Here is a 25,638-nt window from a genome sequence, read left to right on the forward strand (position 1 = left end):
TATGAGTTCTGTTGTATTATAATGTATAGATATGTAGTCACCAAAATAACCATTATACATGTACAAATGCATGTTGATCAAGATCTTGGTTGACAAGTAATCAATATGTTCAGTAATTCACTACCAGTAATCATAGTCTTGCATTTGTCAGGCTTTTGATCATCACCAGGCGCTGTACATTACGTGTTTTTGCATATACTTTATGCAGGATTCTAAGGTGTGATTATACTCTTTTAGTTGAGCAAAAGTGCAATGGTCCACGCCATTCTCATGATAGTGGGATGGTTGTTTGTTTTTTAAGTGAAATCAGATCAAGATTAAGTGCACCCCAAGAGTGACTGGGGTATAGAAATATGGTCACTTGGTCTTCTCCCGACCAGCAGTAAAATGCATGGCGAAGTGGGGCGTCCGTTAGGCAGTGCAGGATGTATCAAGTTCGTAGTCACGTCCGGTCAGAAAAATAAAATCAAGAATTGAAATGGGGAATATGTCAGAGCGACAATAACCCAACCATAGAGCAGACAACAGCTGAAGGCCACCAATGAGTCTTCAATGCAGCGAGAAACTCCTGCACCTGGAGGCACCCTCAGCTGGCCCGTTAACAAATATGTATACTAGTTCAGTAATAATGGACGTGATACTAAACTCTGATTTATACACAAGAAACTAAAATTGAAAATCATTCAAGACTGACAAAGGCCACAGGCTCCTGACTTAGGACAGGCGCAAAATTGTGGCTGGGTTAAACATGTTTTTTTTTAATCTTAGGTAGCACTCCACAGTTAGGTGTGTAGTTTCGCATTTTGGCCCCTGTGGATTTTTCAAATATGAGAGCTAGTGTGCAATAAAATTCATTTTTGGATAGCTGAGTATTAAAATAGCCTTTGTATTGGGTTTATATGAACATCAAGATTATGTAATGTACATGTATGTAATTTAGACTGTTTTCTGTATGACAGTCCGTATTTGCATGTCCCTACCATACATTGGTCCGGCAATTATTGTAATGTTTTTTCCAACTTTTTATCCTCATACTTGTCATTAGTTGAGCAAAAGTGCAATGGTCCACGCCATTCTCATGAAAGTGGGATGGTTGTTTGTTTTTTAAGTGAAATCAGATCAAGATTAAGTGCACCCCAAGAGTGACTGGGGTATAGAAATATGGTCACTTGGTCTTCTCCCGACCAGCAGTAAAATGCATGGCGAAGTGGGGCGTCCGTTAGGCAGTGCAGGATGTATCAAGTAGCACTCCACAGTTAGGTGTGTAGTTTCGCATTTTGGCCCCTGTGGATTTTTCAAATATGAGAGCTAGTGTGCAATAAAATTCATTTTTGGATAGCTGAGTATTAAAATAGCCTTTGTATTGGGTTTATATGAACATCAAGATTATGTAATGTATGTAATATAGACTGTTTTCTGTATGACAGTCCGTATTTGCATGTCCCTACCATACATTGGTCCGGCAATTATTGTAATGTTTTTTCCAACTTTTTATCGCACGAACTTTGTGATTGGATTTTACGAAAAAATGAGGCGAAAGACACCAATTTTTTATTTGATCATTAGGAAGATTTATGAAAACAGTTTCTAAAAAGGTATCACTCAAAGGCTTTGAAATTCTAGTTTGATCCAAATTTTGGGGGGATATGTGACATGTCCACCCCCCTTTTTGCAATATTTTATGGTAAATAAATGCAGAATGTTGCCATGGATACACATAAAAGGAATTAATTTTCACTCTTTTAACTTTTGAAAATCAAATCTATGGAATATACTGATTACATACATATGCACATGTACAACACAAACAGTTAGGTTAATGTATTAGAAATCCAGGAATAGGAGATGAAACATTTTGTGGCTCATTTTTAATTTTATTTTCTAACTGTGGAGTGCTACCTTAACCCTCCCCTACACCTCTAGCCAACAAATACACAACAATACGCACAGTAAACCTTTTGAGAGAAGTCTGAGTCTGATGTCAGAATATGGAACAAAAGAAAATAAACAAAATGACAATAATACATAAATAACAACAAGCTACTAGCAGTTACTGACATGCAAGCTCCAGACCTCAATTAAACTGATTGAAAGATTATGTCTTTAGGCCAAAAAAAAAAATAGGTGTGTTTCCGGTCGCCCGACCGACCCTAATTTTTTGGCGCCGACCCTAACTTTTTTTTCCCGAAAAAAAAAAAAAAAAAAAATCCGGATTTTTTTCGTTTTTTTCCGGAAACGGTTTTTGTTTAGTATAGCCTTTGAATGGCATCTTTTAAACGTTTGATTTCAAATAAAATTTTAATACAGTAAGCATTTGTGTGATACAGATTGAAGTCAAACAACGGCATCGCTTCTGCTATGGCCATCAGTCAAAGTGTGTTATCAATAACAATCGATGAGTGTCCACACAGGAACGAGAAAAAAAGTATAATAGCCCCATTTTCTAATTCTACCACCTTTATTGATATATTCAATCAGTATCATGACTTTGGATTAAAGAACAATGAATTTACTGTGACTGGAAAAAACCATGAAATATCTCCCACATAAACTGATTATAAAAATACACAAAAAACAACCGAAGCAGGCCAGTAAAAAAAAAAAAAAAAAAAAAAAAAATACCTACCTACCGACCCTAATTTTTTGGGGCATGCAACAGGAAACACACCTATTTTTTTTTTTGGCCTTATCATATGAATATCAGACACAATCCCTCACAAATGCATACATTAAAACACTTTGAGTATGCTATGTTATGTAAGCTGTTCTTTATCTTTCATCATTTTTTGTGTTGCCTGTGGTGAAAGTTAATGAAAAAAAGACCTAGAGATTTCTTTTTGGCAAAGGCTCTGTCTATTGTTAAGTTTTATGCTGGTTGTTAGTTTGATAAGGACAACTTGTGATCAAGGGTCCGGAAACGGTCATATATGCCAGTCTTGACCTAAACTGGAAGTATTTTGTCCTAAATGAGTAATTGGGATTTAGGACAAATTTTTTTTTTTCAGAAACAATTTCGGTCATTTAATGTCATTTCATTGAGATCGAGTTCCTAACATTGTCTAAATCGTCATTATGAACTTATTTTTTGTTTGTTATCCTTTTCCTGTTATAAAACTGCCACTCCAGTAAAGTGTTATAATCCTGAGGGCCCTCCTAATAACTATAGTAATGCCTCGGGGAAATATTGGCTAATGATCGCTAATCTCTTTACCTGTGTTTTTAATTAAATGTTCTATTGATCACAAGCTCAGAACTAATATTTTAAAGAAATTAAAAGTTCATAACAACTGTCTGCATTATTTAATTACTTTTCTCAGCTTCGTCAATTCTGATTTAAAATTAAATTAAAATTAAATTAATTTACGTAAACAAAATATTGTTTCACTACAAACACACATGCTTTGTTTACTAATACGCATGCTTGAATTGCTCTTTCGAAAATTAGACACTAAATAGTAAATTCATAATGATTTCATGCTAAATTAAACAAGTTCAACTATTATAATTAATATTCAAACACTATTGAAGGTAAAACAGTTAAAAAGCCGACGATTTCCTGTGAATTTGATAAACAAAACTAATCCCGAAAATGAGTCCGGAATTGGTCGTTTTACTATTGTCGTAAAACATCTGGTTATAATTTTGTCTTCGAAATGGAAAGAAAAGTAAGTGAAGCTTGAGAAATTTATCGTTTTGAGTCATTAAAATCATTTCATTTTTAAACTGTTGCCTTCCTTTTATTGCTCAAGATCGATTTTAAGGAAAATGGTAGGGAAATTTCTGAAGTAAATGTGATGCAACAGTTAAACAAGTTCGTTGATGCTAAGAGTATGACTGTATGAGCATACACACAATCTTTGTTTGAAAAAGGGCACCAACTTTTAAGTTATCCGAAAATGACCGAAATTAGGTGAAAAAATTTCCGGATCCTTGCTTGTGATAGATTATTGATATTTACTTTAAAGGAACATTTCAGCTAAAGTTAGTTTGTTAGGATATACTTGTGATAGATCAATGACATTTTGTTTGAAGTTGCATCAATTAATTAGCAATTTTCAATGTTGAGTACATCAACTGACATGGTTTGTAAATTTCAATTTCCGTTGACTAATTGCAGAGTTCACGAAAAAGTGTCAGTCCTCAAGATTTTACCACCAAAATTTTGCATAGGACTGACACAATTTTAGTATTTTTCAATAGAATTAGTAGTAAGGACCAGTAGATTTTCTTCAAGGATCACCAGGGAAAAAAAGATTTCGCGAACTCTGTAATTGCAGCTACCCAACAAAGCAATGACATACTATAACAACCTTTTTTGTCAGTACCAAATGTCTGACAATTAATTTTCAAAATATGCTTAAATGTCCATGTATAACCTATCAAAATCTTTGTGATCGGGACCAAACAGGTCTGACTACCATATTTCCCTCAGTCTGCACACAATTCTCATGAACAATACTGATAAGGACTATCAATTTAATGATTAAGAACTTAGAAGTCCTACCTTTCTTGTGAAATAAATCGCATTTATTAGACTTCATTTTTACCTACAGACAGAATAAGCTTAGACAAACATGAAGGAAGTTTCAAATGAAAGTCTTAATGTGGTAGTTTTAACATTTATCTTAGTACACATGTAAGTGTAAAGTACATTGTTATTTACAGTTCGAAAGGATATTAGACTGATTGAAATGTAAAGGGTTTTTCAAATTTGCTATTTATAGTATTGATGTAATACATGTTCATGTTTAATTTTATTTATTTCTAGAAAGAAAAACATCAAAGACACGGTGAACTTTTAAAGAATTGTAACTGAACACGGGATGCTGGCAGTATGCCATCTATAGCACACACAGAATATGGAATTAAAGATGTCTGGCAAAACAACATGGAAGAGGAATTTAGGAAGATACGCCATGTTGTACAAAAATACAGATATGTTGCCATGGTAATTGCAAACAATTTTCTTTAAAATATATGTAGTCAGCCCATTATACAACAACAAATTTATTGAAGTATGCAGCTTTCTATTTAATTTCAAATTTGATGCAAAAATGTGGTGTTGTTTACAACTATAATGAAGTGTTATATTGACCCACCAAGGCATAGGGGGCATTAAGTTTTACACTTGTGTGTCTTTATATCTGTACATACCGGTACATCCCAAAATTAGTTTCTGCACTCTAATTGTAGTTTGCCACAACCAAATATTGTGAAACTTCTACACAATGCTTATTACCACCAAAACAGATCAGGTCTGAAATTTAGTGGCATTGTAGTTCTTGAGTTAAGTCCCTTTGTATATAAGAAATTTGTCAAATTTGTCATACATTGTACAAGCAGGGTCATCTGTGTCACATGGGCACCTTCTTCGTTTATTTTGTATTTCAAAATAAGGAATGTTATAAAACAGATTATTACGAAAGTTCTACATCAATTGCATGGCATATAAAATACATGCATGAAAGGAATGTGCCTGATGTTCATATGATGAAATCATAATCTTTCAGTCAGTTTAATTGAAGTCTGGAGCTGGCATGTCAGTTAACTGCTAGTATGTATTATTGTCATTTTGTTTATTTTCTTTGGTTACATCTTCTGACATCAGACTCGGACTTCTCTTGAACTGAATTTTAATGTGCGTATTGTTATGCATTTACTTTTCTACATTGGCTAGAGGTATAGGGGGAGGGTTGAGATTTCACAAACATGTTTAACCCCGCCGCATTTTTGCGCCTGTCCCAACTCAGGAGCCTTTGGCCTTTGTTAGTCTTGTATTATTTTAATTTTAGTTTCTTGTGTACAATTTGGAAATTAGTATGGCGTTCATTATCACTGAACTAGTATATATTTGTTTAGGGGCCAGTTGAAGGACGCCTCCGGGTGCTGGAATTTCTCGCTACATTGAAGACCTGTTGGTGACCTTCTGCTGTTGTTTTTTTCTATGGTCGGGTTGTTGTCTCTATGGCACATTCCCCATTTCCATTCTCAATTTTATGTGTGTCACAATGTTGTTCCTTACCTTATGACTCCTGCTGGAATGGTGATTCAAATTCAGATAGGGACATATGATCATAAAGGATTACAATCTGAATTCTGACAGCAGTAGTGTGGTAGCAAGTCTGCACTACATTGGTAACATTACTTCAAAATGTATTGATTTTATTGATGAAATATATTTACTGGTAGAGTAAAAAGGTTTTCCTATTTCATTTAACAGCTTGCATGTATTGTTTTGATAATGATTGTAAAACTCTATGACTTTATATTTATTTTTTTAACAGGACACAGAATTTCCTGGAGTTGTAGCACGGCCGATAGGAGAGTTTAGAAATGCTGCAGATTTCCAGTACCAGTTATTAAGATGTAATGTAGACTTACTCAAGATCATACAGTGTGGTATAACATTTTTAGACGAGAATGGCGATACACCATCACCCATATCAACATGGCAGTTTAACTTCAAGTATAGTTTAGTGTAAGTGGCAAATTGGTATTGTCATCAAGTATTGTTCTTACATATATGTTTGTCCATTTGAAAATGACAATGACAAACAGCAGACAGGTTGTGAATGAATTCTGAAAAATCAAATTGTCATGTTTATTTTTTTAAATATGCTTCAGGGATTTGTTTGTCAGCTATGCATATGTTGTGTACAAGTTGTAATGTTGTACAAATTATAATTTGTACAGATTTTTTGTACAAGTTATCAGTGCTTTATGACCTGATGAACAAAAATGTATGATGCAAGCACACAGTCTTTTGCTTCGCATATTTCTGTCATATTTTCACAACTTCATGATACAGTCTAATACTGAGCATTGATACAAAAACATTATAAGACAACACAAAGATTTTGTATGAATATGAATACGGTTTAAGGAAAATAATAAAATTAGAATTTAAACCATTCAGGTATCCTCATTTCCAGTTTAAAGACAAGGATAATAGCACTAATTAAATGTTAGGCTGAAGTATGTTTTTTTGAATTTAAAACATTACACTGGTACATTTTATAAGATAAACCTGTATCACCTGTTGCAAGAAAGTATGTGTCAAAAAACTTATAATTTGTACAAAAACCCTGTACAAATTATAATTTGTACAAACTTACATCTTGTACACAACACATATATCTCCAACACACATATTCAACAAAATCACAATTAGACACAATAAAAAAATAAGATGTGTTATAACTTCCAATTAGACTACTATCCACTAGAAACTAAATGGCATTGAAGTTAACAATTATAGGCTGTATATCAAACCTTAAAAGGCCCTGAAATGTCAACAATTTCAAAGGAGAAAGCTCAACAGCCTGATAAATTTACACAAATATGATATACACCAACAAACAACCACATTAACATTTGTCTCATCTTTAATTATTTATTTTGAATACACAGGGAAGACATGTTTGCACAAGAATCAATAGATTTACTACAGAATTCTGGGATACAGTTTAAGAAACATGAAGAGGAAGGTATTGAAGTATATGAATTTGCTGAGTTGTTAATGACATCTGGTATAGTGCTAAGTGAAAATGTCAAGTGGTTGTCATTTCACAGGTATGGAATACTTCATATTGATTAATGATTGTAACCTATTTATTTCATACTTAGGTTGTTACCTATTTAATGTCATGTCAATTTAAAAATGCTACACGTTGCACATACAGTGAAACCTGGGTAAACCGAACCCTGATAAAACCGAATTTCAGTTTACACCGAACAATTTTCAAAGTCCCACAAAATTTCCCTATCAATTAACGTTAATCTAACCCGAAAAAACCGAACCCTGTCAACACCGAATTCCGAAAGGATTTTTGAAGGCTCGATAGTAAATATGTATCTAAAAATTACCTGTCAAAATCGATCGATAGCAATTAAAACAAAAAAATATTTTTAATTATTTTCATGATTTCATTAAACAAACACAGGATGACAGAGTATCCCCGAGGGTATTTGAGGTTAAATTAACTGGTGAGTTGTTATGACAAACTAATTAGCATGTTTGTGTCCATGTATTCAGTGATCAAATGATTTATGTTGTAAAGAAACGTTAAACTGGTCAGCTGCCCCCATCGCCGAAAATGACAAGAAAGGAACTTTCCCTTAGATCAATTAAATGCACGTTACTCAAATAATTATCGTGACTGCCATTCTGTAGCTAAACTGTTTAATTAAGTAATAGTTTTAAAGTTTTAAAGCCTTTCACTGGATTAGGAAGTCATGCAACACGACAAGGTCAATGGCTTTCGATTGCCGGATTCCCTTTAGAGGCCCTATATTTGATTCGGATGCTCCTGAAGACTTCCGTAAGCTATTTAACAACGATAAAGTCCGAGAATAAACTGGAAACAACTGGACCCCTGCTGTTGTTTCACTCTTATCGTGTTGCGAAGTATCAGTCAGCGGGGGCAACTTTAGTCCGAGAACTCGTGTGTACAATGACGATCTCGACTCAACTACGGAATCGTCATTTGACAGTGACTTGGAATATGAAGTGGTCAGTCAATTAATGGATTAGAAAATAATTGTAAAAAGCAAAATTGCTCCACGTCGGACATCATTGAACGATTTATACATTGTAGTTTCACAACGACGAGCGTGATTGACGGAGTGGCGTTTGATTAAAAAACATAAAATGTACAAATAGGTCTATCTTTATCTACTTATATTTTTACGCTTACATCTATATCATCACGAAAATAAATAGTCGTCTGTTGTGTCACCTATTATCCCTTGTCAGTAAGTGATAAAATTATTTTCGTGTCAACTTCCGTTTACCTCTACAATCCGAACACCTGTGAAAACCGAACAAAACGCAAAGTCCCGTGGGTGTTCGGTTTGGACAGGTTTCACTGTATATGAATAAAAAGACATGCAAGTTATTTACTTACATCCACAAGACCGCAACTGAAAAACAAGGATACATGAAAAAATATCATTGTTTTCTAGAGTAACTACAATTGTAGATTTAGGTTATAACATACTTTAAGACAGATTTTCAAAACCTCTGCTGATGTTTTTCTTTCAATGTTTTCTGTGAAAATACGTCACTTGTTGATGTAATTTAGTACGAAGCTTTTTGAGGTTAAGGCTTGTCATCAATTCTGTAATAATGTCAATCAATCCGGTAAGAGAATGTACACAATATTTCAGGCTTATCTTTTTCAATTGAATTGTCCTAACAGCATTTAGGTATGCAATGAAATTAAAAACAACATTTAAATATGTCTTATCTTTTACAGTGGATATGATTTTGGATATTTATTGAAGTTATTAACAGATCAGCCTTTACCATCAGAAGAATCAGAATTCTTTGAATATTTACGGATTTACTTCCCTAATATTTATGATGTTAAATATTTAATGAAAAGCTGTAAAAACTTAAAAGGAGGTTTACAAGAGGTAGCGGAACAGTTAGAGGTAACTTAGTATTATGTTTATGTGAAGTAGTATAATATGTGTAACTAATTATGATGTTTAGGAAGCTATACAACATCATAGTATTTGTGTATGTTCAAGCTTTTCTTATATTGAATGTAAAATGTCAAAAGCTTGTGTTTTTAACTACTCATTGTGCCATTATTTCAATTGATATTACATATCAAGTATAATGCATCTTCCTTAAACCTGTATCTACAAATTCAGCTCTTCAGGAAATCAGAGCTTTTTAAAAATGTGGATTAAACAAATTTGATTAGGGCTATTCCAGAAAAAAATGTATGGAGGGGTTGGAAGGCAGTTTTTGTCAGCACCCGCCACCCAGACAATTGTAATTGAGAATAATAGTGCATTATAGTGTGAAAAATTGCTCTGATACCCATCACCCATGTATTATTAATATAATGTGCCTTCCAACCCCCCCATACATTTTTTTCTGGAATAGCCCTTACAGTATTTGGATTTTACAGAATCTTGTGAATCAAGTTGTTCTACAAAAACATGCACTCTATTGATGATAATACATTTGTATATAAGTATCTTGTTGTATTTCAGATTGAAAGAATAGGTCCCCAGCATCAAGCAGGAAGTGACAGTTTATTAACAGGGGCAGCATTTTTTAAAATGAGAGAGGTATTTTTTTTATAGTTGATTTATATTTTACGGCTTTTACAAAAATTTGGTTAAAGAAGATTTTTTTTTATATTAAGATTTTGTTACAGTGAAAAGGATCGACTTGTATTGAAGAATTCCAATAACATTCAGACGAAGAAAATAGATTAAATACAATTTGTATCATAGATTTCTACCCTCAGAGTCAACAAGACTTTTTGGATAAAACTATAAAATTTAAGTCAGATGCAATCAGAGCAACATGGCATTTCAATATCCAGACATTGAGCTGTCTCAGTCTGTCTGTCTGTCCGGCGTAAACATGTCGCACCGTAACTTGAGAATGACTTATTTAAGTTTCATGAAACTTAATATAGTTGTTTTTTATGATGGTCAAATGATCTGTATACTTTTTGGTGAAAATAAGATTTAAACTTTTTGAGTTACGGCACTTTGTAACTAAAACAGGGGTGTGTTTTTTTTCACATGTCGCACCGTATCTCAAAAACGATTCTTGATTATTGCTTAAAACTTAATACACTTTGTTATATTAATCTTAAGATCTGTATACCTTTTGGTGATGATTCAAAATTTCATTTTTGAGTTATTGAGTATTTAGTAAAAAAGGGGAGGTTTTTTGTCGAGCCTGCAACTTTTGTTGCAGAAAGCTCGACATAGGGATAGTGATCCGGCGGCGGCGGTGTTAGCTAACTTCTTCAAAGCTTTATATTTTAGAAGGTGGAAGAACTGGATGCTTCATACTTTGTATATAGATGCCTCATGTTACGAAGTTTCCGTCAGTCACATGTCCAATGTCCTTGACCTCATTTTCATGGTTCAGTGACCACTTGAAAAAAAAGTTCAAATTTTTTGTAATGTTGAATTCTCTCTTATTATAAGTAATAGGATAACTATATTTGATATGTGCGTACCTTGCAAGGTCCTCATGTCTGTCAGACAGTTTTCACTTGACCTCGACCTCATTTCATGGATCAGTGAACAAGGTTAAGTTTTGGTGGTCAAGTCCATATCTCAGATACTATAAGCAATAGGGCTAATATATTCGGTGTATGGAAGGACTGTAAGGTGTACATGTCCAACTGGCAGGTGTCATCTGACCTTGACCTCATTTTCATGGTTCAGTGGTTATAGTTAGATTTTTGTGTTTTGGTCTGTTATTCTCATACTATATGCAATAGGTCTACTATATTTGTTGTATGGAATGATTGTAAGGTGTACATGTCTAGCGGGCAGATGTCATGTGACCTTGACCTCATTTTCATGGTTCAGTGGTCAAAGTTAAGTTTTTGAGTTTTGGTCTTTTTATCTAATACTATATGCCATAGGTCAACTATATTTGGTGTATGGAAATATTTTATGATCTTTATGTCCGTCGCGCAGGTTTTATTTGACCGTGACCTCATTTTCACGGTTCATTGCACAGTGTTAAGTTTTTGTGTTTTGGTCTATTTTTCTTAAACAATAAGTAATAGGTCAACTATATATGTTGTATAGAAGCATTGTTAGCTGTACATGTCTGCCTGGCATGGTTCATCTGACCTTGACCTCATTTTCAAGGTTCATTGGTCTTTGTTTAGTTATCTTGGTTAATGTTAAGTTTATGGTACAGTTGTTATAAAGCTTAGCTTTATACTTAGGACTATCAACATAATATCAATGATTAGTATAGAAGGCGAGACATTTCAGCGTGTGCACTCTTGTTTTTACATGTCGCTGTATCTCAAAAACAATTTATGATTATTGCTTGAAACTGTACACACTTCTTTGTTATATTAATCTAAAGATCTGTATACTTTTTGGTTTGATTCAAAATTTTATTTTCATGATATTTGTAAAAAAAAAAAACAGTGTGGGGGAGTTTCATATGTCCCGCCGTGTCTCAAAAGCAATAAATGGTAATTGCTTAAAACTTTCTCAGAAACTATTTATGATTATTGCATAAAACTTCCACACAAGAAGTTGGGCGTATCATGCGCTCATGGCGCAGCTGTTTATTTTGATATAATTTGAATTCAATGATATAAACACACTTCACAAATATTGGTGTGTCTTTGTTCCAGTCTAAAACTGTTAACAGCTATTTTGTTATGCAATGTAAGGGGCTATTTGATGACAAATTGTAGAAATATTATTTGAGGCTATCAAACATGAAATAAAACTACAAAGGTTTATACAGGAATGTTCATAATCCAATGAAATTAACATGGAAGTTGCAAAAAAATTGTCCATCTTCTGAATTTCATTTACTAGATTGTCATAAATAAAGAAAATATCTTTAAGTGATGTTGATATCTAATTTTGGTAGGTTTAGGTAGTCCCAACACAAAAGTTGTCCTCCAATAATTTACTAATGTAAGATGAGTCGGAAAAATTGTTTGAAATTAAAAATTTAAACAATATCTCAAATTTTTAAACTATATATGACCATAATGTAATAATCTAGAAATTTAGGAAATTTATATAATACTAAAAGAAGATGTGGTATGATTGCCAATGAGACAACCATTCACTACAGACCAAATGACACAGAAATTAACAATTGTAGTTCACCTCTACTTTCTTTATTTAAATAGGAGACTAAAAAGATAGACATAGCCTCTGGTTCTTTACAATACGAAATATTTAAATTTAAAATAAATAGTTTCCTGTTTATTTTCAGATGTTTTTTGAAGATAACATAGACGATGCTAAATATTGTGGTCATTTATATGGACTTGGTACATCTTATGTTCAAAATGGGACAGGTTACGATAATAATGTGTTTGGTACGACAAATCATAATTCTGTGACGCCACATGACGAAACGAACTCTGTATCAAGTAATTCATAGAATCACATGCTGTGCAATATTTTGGAATGTCTTTAGAAGAGTTGTCGTAACCATGTTAAAGGCAAGATCATGTGACATCAAGAACAACGTGGAAAAATAAGTGGACTACCAATGAGATCATGTGACTTATCAGCATGAAAATAGGCAGCTATTGTATAGGGTTCATGACCTTGTCCTTTCATCTGACCTTCTGTGATAAATCAAACAGGGACAACCATCATGTCATCAAGTGTCTCAGGTGTAACTATGGTTACTTTATTTCTATAGAGATATTTCAAAATGTTGTTCGATGAACTCATTTCTATATGTCCATTGAATAGGAATCCTTTTGAAGTATTTTTTTTGTAAATGCCGTCTAAAAGTGTCATTTGTAAGTAATTTATAAGTAATTTCCATCTGGATGTTTTAACATCAGGAAATGATAATCTTAGTAATTACACATCCCTAAAAGTATTTAACAAAACCCATTACATAAAAAAACTGTTATTTTATTTGATACCTTTTTTGTTGAAATACTCAAAAATAATTAAAACATTCTAGTCAATACATTTGTTAAAGAAATAAACCTTAAAATATTCTCTAGTAAATGGACATACAGAAGTGACTTTTTGTTGTAACATTGTCTTTCATCATATCATGTACCATCTCCGACAATTTATTCAGGGGACACAACTGGGGCCACAATATCATGTACGAACTACATTTCCATGCTGACAGGATGGAAGAAAAGATATAAGATTAATCAAATTTAATCACCATGCAACTAGATTTAACATTTAAACAGGATAGTAGAATGCCATCTTTATTATTGAAATGAAATATTGGCAGATACCGCTTTTGATTTAGAAAACTTGTTTACCTTTGTAAATTTTCAGTCAATATTTTTCAAAAGTAGTTTAAATGAAAGAAGTGAAAGCGGTATTGAAATTGATTATGACTGAATGTATTACTATCTTAAGATAATAGATATAAAATCTAGTTGCATGGGGGATAACTCTGTCTCAAGTAATTGTTCTAAAATTCCATCAGTGTTTCTACTGAGGATTGCTAAAGCGACTGTGATATTTTTGTGATTTATTTTTCTGAAGCACACTTTTTGTTTTCATTTTAAATTGAAGCAGTTTCCAGTATTTTTATTGTTTCCATCAGACTCCATCGCTGTTTTACATAAAATTTTGAAACTGTTAATTGTATTTTTTGTTATTGACCTGAATGATATATGTGAAATATATTGACCTGAAAAAGGGCAATATCTTAATTATTCACTGGATACCAGATCTTCTTATTTGTTAAAGAAAATCAAGATTTTTGTCTCTTTTTCAATCCTGAAGTTTTTGTATGTTCAAAGATACTAACTCAGATTTCTAATTTTCTCAATATTTCTAGGAATAGATCTCTTCAGAAAATATATTTTTTTATTATAATTAGAAAGATTGAAGTATATTATACATTTAACTGTCATCTTGTTAGCTTGAGACAGAGTTCTTATGTAGAAGTTACTTAACACAAAGTAGTAAATAAATAAAATTGTAATTGACATTAAGTCATAACCTTGTCTGGGTTCAAGGACTTTCACGTATTTCTTTATTATGATGTATATGCATACATGTATAAGTTATAATTTAAGTAACATGATGTCAATAAGTATTATTTTCTTGAACTGTGAAAAATTGATGAATTTTTAAGTGAACGGTTTTAGAAAATGAAGTGTTGAAATTCTGTATGCATATTGTAATTGTAATTAGCAACCCTTTGTAAATCTGCAGTATTTTGTTTTTGATCATAAATCTGTAATTTTGTTAGTGGTTTTCCAGAGTTACAAAGGATATATTGATAATTGTATTTTTATCCTTTTCTCACCGTCTACACAATTTTAATCTTTAAGTTGTATTTTGTCATGTAATAATGCCAAAATGATTTCTTTTATACTTTTGTACGTCTGTCTAGATTACTTTTTATTTTAATCTTTTTATCAAGTGGAAATGATGGACTCTAGTGCAATATATAATTCATTCATTGTGGATATCCTATGTCATAAAATGTGAACTTTTTGTATTTTTGACATTGAATTATCAAATTGTGATGAGATATGTATATTTGCAGGAATTTGTTATGTCTTTTGTACACACCGTACTGTTTGTGCTACCAACATGTATTACGCAAAAACACTATTCAACACTATGCAGGGGCTATACAAATTTCTTATTTCTTATTCATCAGAACTGGAGATATATGTAACAATATTTTAAGAGTGGTCAAATTTGAAAAAAAAAGGAAAAAAAAGTGTTCATTGCAACAAACTTTCTGGTAAACTTCCTTAAACCAAACTCAATACAGGACAGACAAATGTGCAGATTAAAAAAAAATTATCCCCCCCCCCCCCTAATTTTGTTGTCTGTTTCCAGCTTTCTTCACAGGTAAAAACTTGCCACCATGATATACCCAAGAGTTCTGAAAGTCTTGTTAAACACCAACAAATAAAAAATCTTAAGCAGGCATAAATGTAAAAAAATGTAGTCTTTAACTTGTTTTGAGGGGGAAATTTTTTAGTACTTAAAACTGGTCATTGTTTTTAAATCCTACATTGAATTTTATTAGCTGAAAAATGGTTCCAAAGTTTTCTCTTGTTAGCCATAGTCATGGTTGTTGCTTTGCTTTGAACATCCAAGTGGTTTAATAAAAAATCATTTGTATAATTATGGTCTCTGTATCTTATTAGATTGATTGATTATTGGTTGCTTAACGTCCAGTGTTACCTTATTTAGAAGAAATCATTGTTGATTTTCTTTTCAGATTGATTCATATTGCTCAATATCGGCAGCATTTAAATTCACACCATTAAAATGTCACCCTGAAAATGTATCATTTATACATTTTGTAATTTCTTTCTAAAGTTTAAAAACTTTATACTTCTGTATGAAAATATTATTGAAACGAAATAAAAAGACATGACAAATTCCTGCTATAAATAATTCAGGTTTTTATATTACCATGTATTGTTCAGTATCATGACATAAGAAATTTAATCCACATACATTGTGCCATGTTTTTACCAATTTTATATGGGAAATCTGCTTTGGAATTTTAGAATGATTGCTTCAGATTTCTGTCTTATTTTAAATGAACTTTTAGCTTTTATTTAGTATTTAAAAAGAAAGATGTACAGTATTGTTAGCATTGACATTTATGGTGAAGATTTACAAGAGGAAAATAATCCTTAAAATGAATAAAATAACTAAAAATAGCATTGGAAACAATGAGTAATGTTTAAAAATGAAATTAAACTTGTGGCTGTTTCTTACAAAAAAATATGATCTAGGGCAAATTTTTTTCATTTCTTTTTTTGATGGTTGTACTAAAATTTGTTCTGAGTATATATGCAAAATATTATTTCTGCTTCAATGACTATGAGTTGTTCCCCCTTTTTAAAAAATAACTTGGATGAACATATCATTGGTTTTGATAAACAGTCCTATGAAAAAGTGCATCCACTTAAATTGTTCATCATTATTTATTGAGAGTTAGTATTCATTTCCATAAATTGTATTCATTAAAGATAAAAAAAAAATAATGCTTAACAGTATTGTACATTTTTTTAGGTTAATAATTAATTATTATTTACAGAAATTATAAAACTGTAATCTTGTTTTTTTGTCGTATCTTTATTTTAAGAAGTCCTGTTCACATGCTGTTTATGCAAATGGGAGATAACTCTATATTGGAATTGTTTCATTTTTGGTCAGCAAAATAATGATCTCAGAAATTCATTTCTATATACAGTTCCTCATACATTACAGAGTTACCTCCCATCAATTAACACAGATTTGTTTTGCATAATTTAAATCAGCCGAGTCAAGCTTTTATATGTGGACAAAGAATTGATTGAAGTATGTTTAGTGCTTAATTTTATGCCAAATTGATTTGTAGTTCTCCAAAATGTTGGTATCCACCCAACTCTGATCACTGTGTATATATATAATGAAGATGTTGGGTTTTATTATCCCTGACTAAATCTGTCTGTAATTTAACTTGTATGGATGTTTTTTTTAATTGTTTTGTTGTCAAGAATGTCATAAAAAACATATTATTTAATTGTTTGTTCTAGGAAGATTGTATGGAATTGTTGGAAAGCATCTACTTCTTCAACCAAAACAAAACAATTTTCTTAAACTTTAATTGTAATTACTAAAAAAGTTCATATACAAAAAACAAGAAACAAGATTGTCCCAAAATATCTGACATTTTTCTGCTGGGTCAACTTTACATTGACAACCTATGTAATGACCCTGGTTGTTGGACCTTTTATCCGTCAGCTTTGTTAACACTTTGCTAATTCACTTAAATACTTTGCAATACTGTTTGAAATGTTTGTCTTTTTTTTTTAGAAAAGAAATTTTACTATTGTATTTTCTTTTGATAAAAAATATAAGCCTCATCACATTTTTCAAACTACTGACTTCAGATACATTTCAGCATTCCATACAATTTTCCTTGAATAAGAACAATGGAAGAAGCAAGACATGACTGATTTTCAAGTTGATTTTAAGGTGACAAGGGATGATGATAAAAACATCTATACAAGTTTTGTATGTAGTACTAACCTTTTGACTGACATCAGCCCATAAGAATGTTTTTGTATGTTTTAAACAGCTTTGTTCATGTGAGATCATTTGTTTTTATTCAAGAAGGTAATTGATCATGTTTAGAAATTGAAGTTTTTAATTGACAATTCACATTCAATATTTGCGTATTAAATTATTAATGTTCCAAAATTTTTAACATCTATAATAGTAGTAATAGCTGCTTGTTAAATATCAAGGTTACTTTCCATGTTTTTAATATTAACTCTGTTTTCTAAACATGATCATACGCCATTCTGATTCTAGGGCTTTCAATCTTTTTGAGGGAGGTTTTAAATTAGTTCATCCCATTTAATTATATGTTTATTAATTTTATTTTTTCTATTTTAATTTGAGGAATCTCAGGATTGAAGAGTGTTGGAATCAAACATACATGTCATGTATTTGACAGGAATTATATAAATATTTCCATCTTATAAATATATATACCTTCTGAAAAGTTTTTGCTTTTATAGACAATTTAGTTTTACGTATGTTCCATCTAATTATATCAAAATAATATACATACAGAAAGTTCCAATGAATAGCTGTAAAAAAGCTGACTAAACAATTGTAAATATAATCCCCCCCCCCCCTTTTTTTTCTTTACAAAATATAAAATCATGTGAACTGAAATTATTCTTTTAATGCAAATTTGTTAGTTTTAACATTGAATTTGTGATTTTGCTTTTTACAATCTTGATTTTTATTATTTCTGTCTATAAAATTTGAAAAAATGAATGGTCAGTGTGTGTGTATGGAAGTGGCTGTTTAAAATGAAAGATACTTGAATGGATTATTTCCCTTGTCAGGAAGCTTTTGGGGCTGGTGTCTGTGGCCCTTACTATGTATATTTTAGTGTAAATGTGGACCTGGTTGTCTTTTTATGAATTGTAAATAAAATTTGTGGATGACCAGTCCATCAAACATACAGCAAAAATATAACATGTGTTGTTATTTATCTGGTTACCGACGGTGCAAGACCCTCATTATCATCATAGAAGCCATTACAAGTTATTTCATTACAATAGTTACTGGGTAGTAATTTGTATTCACTTCAAGTTCAAATTTAAAACTACAACAATCTGAATCATGAAAAGACTTACTGGACAAGTATTTAAACATGCAACAAACATGAATTTGATTGAATCACCTAGATTAGCAGGATTCCATAATCTATAACAATTCTATACACCAATTGATTGTATTTTATTTCAGTGCAGCAATTTAATTTTGCAGGTGTAAAATTTTAGTTTTTGGTCTATGTTTGTGCTGATGGACACTTCATATATTCGAAAAACTAAGGATTTTCTCATCCAAGGAATAGATTACCATAGCCATATTTGGCACTACTTTTTGGGGAATTTTTGGTCCTCAATGCTCTTCAACTTTGTAATTGTGTGGCTTTTTCACTATTTTGATCTTAGCATCACTTATGAGTCTTATGTAGACGAAACATGTGTCTGGGGTATTAAATTATAATCCTGGTACCTTTGAAAACTATTATTTAGATGCTTTATGCTACAAAGTGTTCTTTTGAAATGTCCATTGTTCTTGTCATCATTTTCACGGTTTACAAAACTATTTGTTATGCCATGTAAATTTCTCACTTATCTTGAGTAAAAGAATAATTTTATATAGTATAACGTATTACAGGATTCTTGCAAGTGCTACATGTCTGTCGGATGGATTCACTTGACCTCAACCTCATTTCATTTATCAGTCATCTAGGTTAAAGTTATGTGATTAGGTAAGTTTCTCAGAGATGGGAGAACTATATTTGGTGTATGGAATGATTTTCAGATGTACATGTACATGTCTAGTGAGTATCATTCAGTTTCGTGGTTACTTGATAAATGTTAAGTTGTGGTTCAATCTGTTTCTAAAGTACTATTTTAAGCAATAAGTCAACCATTGGTTTGACCTTGAGCTCATTTACAAGGTTCAGTGCTTCTGTCAGGTTTATGTAATACTTGTTTTAAACGTTTTTTCTGAAACACTTTCAACATAAAATCAAAATCATGACTAGTAAAGCAAGCTCAACATCAGCATGTGCACTCATGTTGAAGCAACAATTATATAAAAGATTCTGCTGGTGGTAAATAGAGATGTCTGGAATTAAAAAGGTAAATATGATTATTTTGTGATTAATTCATTAATTTATGTCACCTGTACAATTCTTGACAGATTTTTATATAACTCAAATCATGGGTAATTCATGTAAGCAAGACTGACAAGTTTGAAAATCAGTGCCATATCAACTATTTATAAGAGTTCAGCCCTTGGAAATATAAATTATGGAAAATTACTTTTTAAGTGCATTTGTATGTACAATTTTTTATTTTCATCAAATCTATTTAAAAAAAAATATATTGAGATTAATTTATTTTCATTGGTAGAAATTTCCTGGATTATTGGCTATTTGAATTCGTTTAGTCTGATGAAAATTTAAATTTGTGGTAAAGCTGTACCCATGGAATCCACAAAAGTTGGTACAATGTATCCCCAAATAATAACGAATTCACAGTTAGCAAGGTCTTGGACACGTTTGAAAAGCAGAGCCTTATCAATTATTAAAAAAAATATTGATTTATTGAACATTTTTAGTGTTAACTCTTGTCATGTGTACAACTCTTGTCAGATATGTATAAAACTTGTCATAGGTTTACATATTTATCATTGGCGGATCCAGGGGGGTTCGGGGGTTCCAACCCTTTTTTTGGACGATCAATGCATTTGAATGGGGACATATAGTTGGAATCCCCTTTTTATAATGGCTGGATCTGCCCCTGGTCATTAATAATATACACAGAATTATGGCCCTTGGAAATATAAAATGATGGAGAATTATAGTCAAGTGTTATCAAAACTTTATTTCTCAGACATTTATTTAAAAGGTTTTAAAGAAAAAACAAGTTATAAATACACCCTAATATGCTATTATCCTTTGACAGATAAAATATGTGCAAAGCGACAAACATTGGAACTCTATTATTTTTTGAAATAATGATAGAATTTTGTTTAATGTTTAGAGATACCTTTGAGCATAAGTGATGCTGCTTTAAATGATTAATTAGTTAATTATTGTTTGTTTGTTTATTGGCCAGTTGCAAATATTTCATGTATTGCTGTTATGATCTTGTTGTTTACCCAGATGATCATCAGGAAAATTATTGTAAAAATTAACATAATATTTGAACAGAAGGTAAGAACCATATGGTGGCTTTTGTGGTTATATTCTCACATTCACAGTCTCTCCTTTATGTTATGTTGAAGATCATGATGGGTCTCACACCAAAAAAAAAGGTTTTCTGTTTCTACATGTAACATATGGTATATAGGATTTTAAAAGGGGTTCGAAACTGCATGGTAGGGATTTGTTTGGTTTGAATAATGTGACTGGTAATGCTTCTCTATTCGAAGTCAGACATCAACAAATGTTGTCTGCTCTATGGTTGGGTTGTTGTCGCTTTGACACATTCCCCATTTCCTTTCTCAATTATATCTCATTTCTGTCTAGTGTAAAGCAGTCTTTATATCTCATCAACAAGTGCCCATCAATCATGTTAATAATTGTTAGAAGACTTTCTTCAGATACTATATATACATGTAGTAGTAAACCAACCACACAACAGTGGTAATCTATATTCAGTTGCTTAAACTTGTGGTCAGAAAGGACAGGAAAATAAATCTAGCTTGATGCACAAAGATAAGCATTTGAAATATGACCTAAACACCTGAAATGTTCACACAAAACAAAACCTGCAAGATTGATACCCAACAGTTCCCAAAGTATGTAAAGACAAGTAAAGCAACTGATATGCATCAGTGGCGGATTCAGGGGGGAGGGGGTTAATCGACGACCAATCCTTTTGAATGGGGACATATGGACCATCCCCCTTTTTATCCTGGGTTGGAACCTCCTTTTAGAAATGGCCTGGTTCGCCCCTGTGCATAGTCTGAAAGTGACAAAATAATGCAACAAAACAATAAATATCAACATTTTCAAGAAAATGGTATGATGGAGTTGCTGATGTTGACGATTTTAAAAATGAATAGAATAAAATTGAGAATGAAAATTGGGATTATGTCAAACTTGATGTCAAAGAGACAACAACCCGACCAAAGAGCAGATAACAGCCGAGGAAACGTTTCGTCTAAAAAAACAACTTTTAAATACTTTCCCGTTATCTTTGCCACTATAATCAATCAACAATAGGACACATTTAAGAAAAACAATCATTAGTATTGGGCAGAGCCAGGTTATCATTAGTATTGGGCAGAGCCAGGTTATCATCAGTATTGGGCAGAGCCAGGTCATCATCAGTATTGGGCAGAGCCATGTTATCATCAGTATTGGGCAGAGCCAGGTCATCATCAGTATTGGGCAGATCCAGGTTATCATTAGTATTGGGCAGAGCCAGGTCATCATCAGTATTGGGCAGAGCCAGGTTATCATTAGTATTGGGCAGAGCCAGATTATCATTAGTATTGAGCAGAGCCAGGTTATCATTAGTATTGGGCAGAGCCAGGTTATCATTAGTATTGGGCAGAGCCAGGTTATCAGTAGTATTGAGCAGAGCCAGGTTATCATTAGTATTGGGCAGAGCCAGGTTATCATTAGTATTTAGCAGAGCCAGATTATCATTAGTATTGAGCAGAGCCAGGTCATCATTAGTATTGGGCAGAGCCAGGTCATCATCAGTATTGGGCAGAGCCAGGTTATCATTAGTATTGGGCAGAGCCAGGTTATCATAAGTATTGAGCAGAGCCAGGTTATCATTAGTATTGAGCAGAGCCAGGTTATAAGTATTGGGCAGAGCCAGGTTATCATTAGTATTGGGCAGAGCCAGGTTATCATTAGTATTTAGCAGAGCCAGGTTATCAGTAGTATTGGGCAGAGCCAGGTTATCATTAGTATTGAGCAGAGCCAGGTTATTATTAGTATTTGGCAGAGCCAGGTTATCATTAGTATTGAGCAGAGCCAGGTTAATTATCATTAGTATTGGGCAGAGCCAGGTTTTCAGAAAGGATTCGTTCAATGCATGGATTATACACCACTTAGCAGAGCAGACCGTCTCCCCTAGATCCGCCATAGCTTTCTTTGCATTTATACAACAACAAAAGAAGGATTGGAGAATTCGTTCTTATAGATTGTTTTTGGATTATCTAATTGTTCATTAAATATGACCACTGTTACTAAAATAGAATTAGTAAAAAAAAAAATTGTAGATACATAGAGATATTCAAACGTATTTTCTGAATGTTGTGATTTGCTGAAAATATATTGATAATCCTGACTAACATCTCAAGCATGTAAGGCTGCTAAGTAAAAGTGGATTTGCTGTTTAGGATCTCAAACAGGGAACGTTGGAGAAATATAGATCGTATCTTTCTAATGTAAAACTACTCGGGCCTTGAATGAATATGATAATTGTCTTGAGCATGATCTTCATATTGACACTTTTATTTTAAAACAAATTAATAGAAGGAAATGTATTGAATACACCAATGAGACGTAATGTTCAGGGCGAAATATAAAAAAAATATCTTTATAACAACAAACATTTCTTCAACAACAGATGGGTATAATTTATATTTACAATGTGTCTAGCTCCAAATCGTTCCGAGTCGAAAATAGTGAAAAATTTGTCAATAGAAACCAATTAAATAAAGATGTCACCATCACAAAATATTCAAGATGACAAATTAAAAAAAAAAAGCACGTTTGTCGCAATAACTATATCAAAGTTATATGGACAAGTATCATAAGTCCCAGATTTGGTCCAAATTTTCTCCTTCTTTAAATGTAGTATATATAATTGAAGATTGCCGAAACTGTTTGCGGCATTAGGATAATCCATTAAAATTTGAAAAGACAACACTTTAAAGTAGTTTGAAAAAAAATTATGTACATATCATCGGTGCACATGTAATCCCCCAGTCAATTCACTACTTACTGTTTCTTTTTTTAAAAGTCGTTCAGTTCAAGTTAAATCATTTGATTGCTTCATTTATGATATTAGAAATGCAATCTTAGCAAATAGTGAGATTATTAAGAATTGAATGCTTCTTTTTGTAAATTTATTGGAGTGTAAAAGCGTTGACCGAAGTACATTTTGTATGAAGCGCGGAAAAACGCGTTGACCGAAGTACATTTTGTATGAAGCGCGGAAGCGCTTCATTCTAAAATGTACGCACGGTCAACGCTTTTACAACCCTATAAAGTTACAAAAAGAAGCATTCAATACTTATAATTACATTTTTAGCTATGATCATAAAAACACGAATTTTACATATTTTATTATTTAATTCACCTGTGCACTTTACTGTTGGAACACGTGTTATCATGAGTGAAAAGTTGTATTGAGCAATGCAGCTGCTTACGGAATAACACGTGATGTGCAGTTAGCCAATCAGAATAAAATATTATAATGAAACATACATCTAATGTAATTATCTAGTAATGGTATTTTCTCCAAGATGTCGTTAAATGAAATTGGATACCTAGCTGCATGTATCATACTTTTCAATAAAATCACTGTTCAAAATACTTCCTCCTGAACTATTGAAAACTATCATTCGGCATTGACAATAATATTTTGGCGCAAATTATATACATCCATTCGGCTAACGCCCTCAATGTGCATCTAATACATAATAGTTAAATAGTCTCATCATATATAAAAGGCCGGAGAACGTAATAAAACTTCTGTATACTCAGTCAATTCATAAACGTCATATACTCATATTCGTACCATAGTTGTTTTTTCCTGGTTGCTTTTATAATGTGGAACCCCGGTTCCCCTTTATTTTGATCTTGTAACTGTCCGTGTGCTATCAGAGACATACATATGGCAAGCCGTTGTGGAATTTATTCCCTATTTATTAATATTAAAAAATCATTTATTAATATTAAATATTATTTTTTAATATTAATAAATCGAATATTTAATATTAATAAATATTTTTTAATATTAAAAAATAGTCATTTTTTAATATTAATAAATAGGTTTTATTTTCTAATATTAAAAAATCATTTTTTAATATTAAATATTCGATTTATTAATATTAAAAAATAATATTTAATATTAAAAAATAGATCCTATTTATTAATATTAAATATTCATTTTTTAATATTTATAAATCATTTTTTAATATTAAAAAATCATTTTCTAATATTAATAAATGGTCTTATTTTTTAATATTAAAAAATGAATATTTAATATTAAATATTCAGGTTCGATTTTTTAATATTAAAAAATCATTTTCTAATATTAATAAATACGCCACCTATATATAAGAGTTGTTTGAGCGCTTTTATTTACTATGATCATACCTAACTGCAAGCATGTAGCTGAACTAGATCGGTGGAAAATATGAATAACAAAAACATCTACGAAACACCTGCGTTATCCGACAATCAGCCAATTATTGTAAAAATAACAAGTTGAAAAATAAAGTTTTGTTTTTTCTTAAATGTACAAATAAAGTCTCTTGTTACTCCAACTCCATATTGAGCAAAGATCAGCAAACGGTAATGAGAATATTTTTGTTTCTGCCGTGACCACTTCGCGGTCTGCGTTTAAACTATGTAGATTTCTTTGAAAAATGTTGAGACTTGGATTCAAAAAATAAACTTTTAAGCCCCAGTTGTAAATTGTAGAATATAAACAATAAATGTACATTGTCGGAAATACTAAATGTATGTGAACTCGCTGAGAAAGAAGAGAAAACCACGGCTAAAGTAGCTATTCGTTCTGTTTCTAAATCTTCCCGGAACAAAAATGTGTGATTTTAACAGGTAAATGATTATGTAATTTCAGGTGACCAAATTATCAAAGGTTTACTTGTGATATATGACTGACGTTTAATTTCTATAACAACTGCCCCCAATAAATGTTGACATAACCAAAATAACAGGAAAAAGGCAATAAAAGTTATGTTCATGACTGTTCAAAACAATTATAATTTAATTCATGCACGAAAAAGAAATTTTGAAAGATTTATATTCTCATACGGTTGTTGTTTTATCTTTTTCTCTAATCTTTTATTCTGATAATAACCTTTTAACTTGAAAAACTTGCAAGACACAATCCAGTG

The 25,638-nt window shown here is 31.9% G+C and overlaps 2 protein-coding genes across 2 annotated transcripts in view; one reads left to right on the forward strand and one right to left on the reverse strand.

Annotated features, from left to right (window-relative positions):
* The window catches only part of LOC139484954 (CCR4-NOT transcription complex subunit 7-like), an 18,834-nt gene extending 354 nt beyond the window's left edge, over positions 1-18,480 (forward strand). Inside the window, exons 2-7 of the mRNA XM_071269019.1 lie at positions 4,769-4,948; positions 6,285-6,478; positions 7,411-7,572; positions 9,258-9,435; positions 10,009-10,086; positions 12,746-18,480. Of these exons, the coding sequence (XP_071125120.1) occupies positions 4,835-4,948; positions 6,285-6,478; positions 7,411-7,572; positions 9,258-9,435; positions 10,009-10,086; positions 12,746-12,916 (897 nt within the window). The 5' untranslated portion in view covers positions 4,769-4,834 and the 3' untranslated portion in view covers positions 12,917-18,480. The remainder of the gene's footprint in view (positions 1-4,768; positions 4,949-6,284; positions 6,479-7,410; positions 7,573-9,257; positions 9,436-10,008; positions 10,087-12,745) is intronic.
* Positions 18,481-21,761: 3,281 nt separating this feature from the next.
* On the reverse strand, positions 21,762-22,631 carry LOC139483969 (homeobox protein 3-like). Its single transcript, XM_071267687.1, has one exon. The coding sequence runs from the start codon at positions 22,629-22,631 to the stop codon at positions 21,762-21,764; it is 870 nt and encodes a 289-aa protein (XP_071123788.1).
* Positions 22,632-25,638: the final 3,007 nt, after the last annotated feature.

This window comes from Mytilus edulis, chromosome 8, assembly GCF_963676685.1.
Source record: "Mytilus edulis chromosome 8, xbMytEdul2.2, whole genome shotgun sequence".
Lineage (NCBI taxonomy): Eukaryota > Metazoa > Mollusca > Bivalvia > Mytilida > Mytilidae > Mytilus > Mytilus edulis.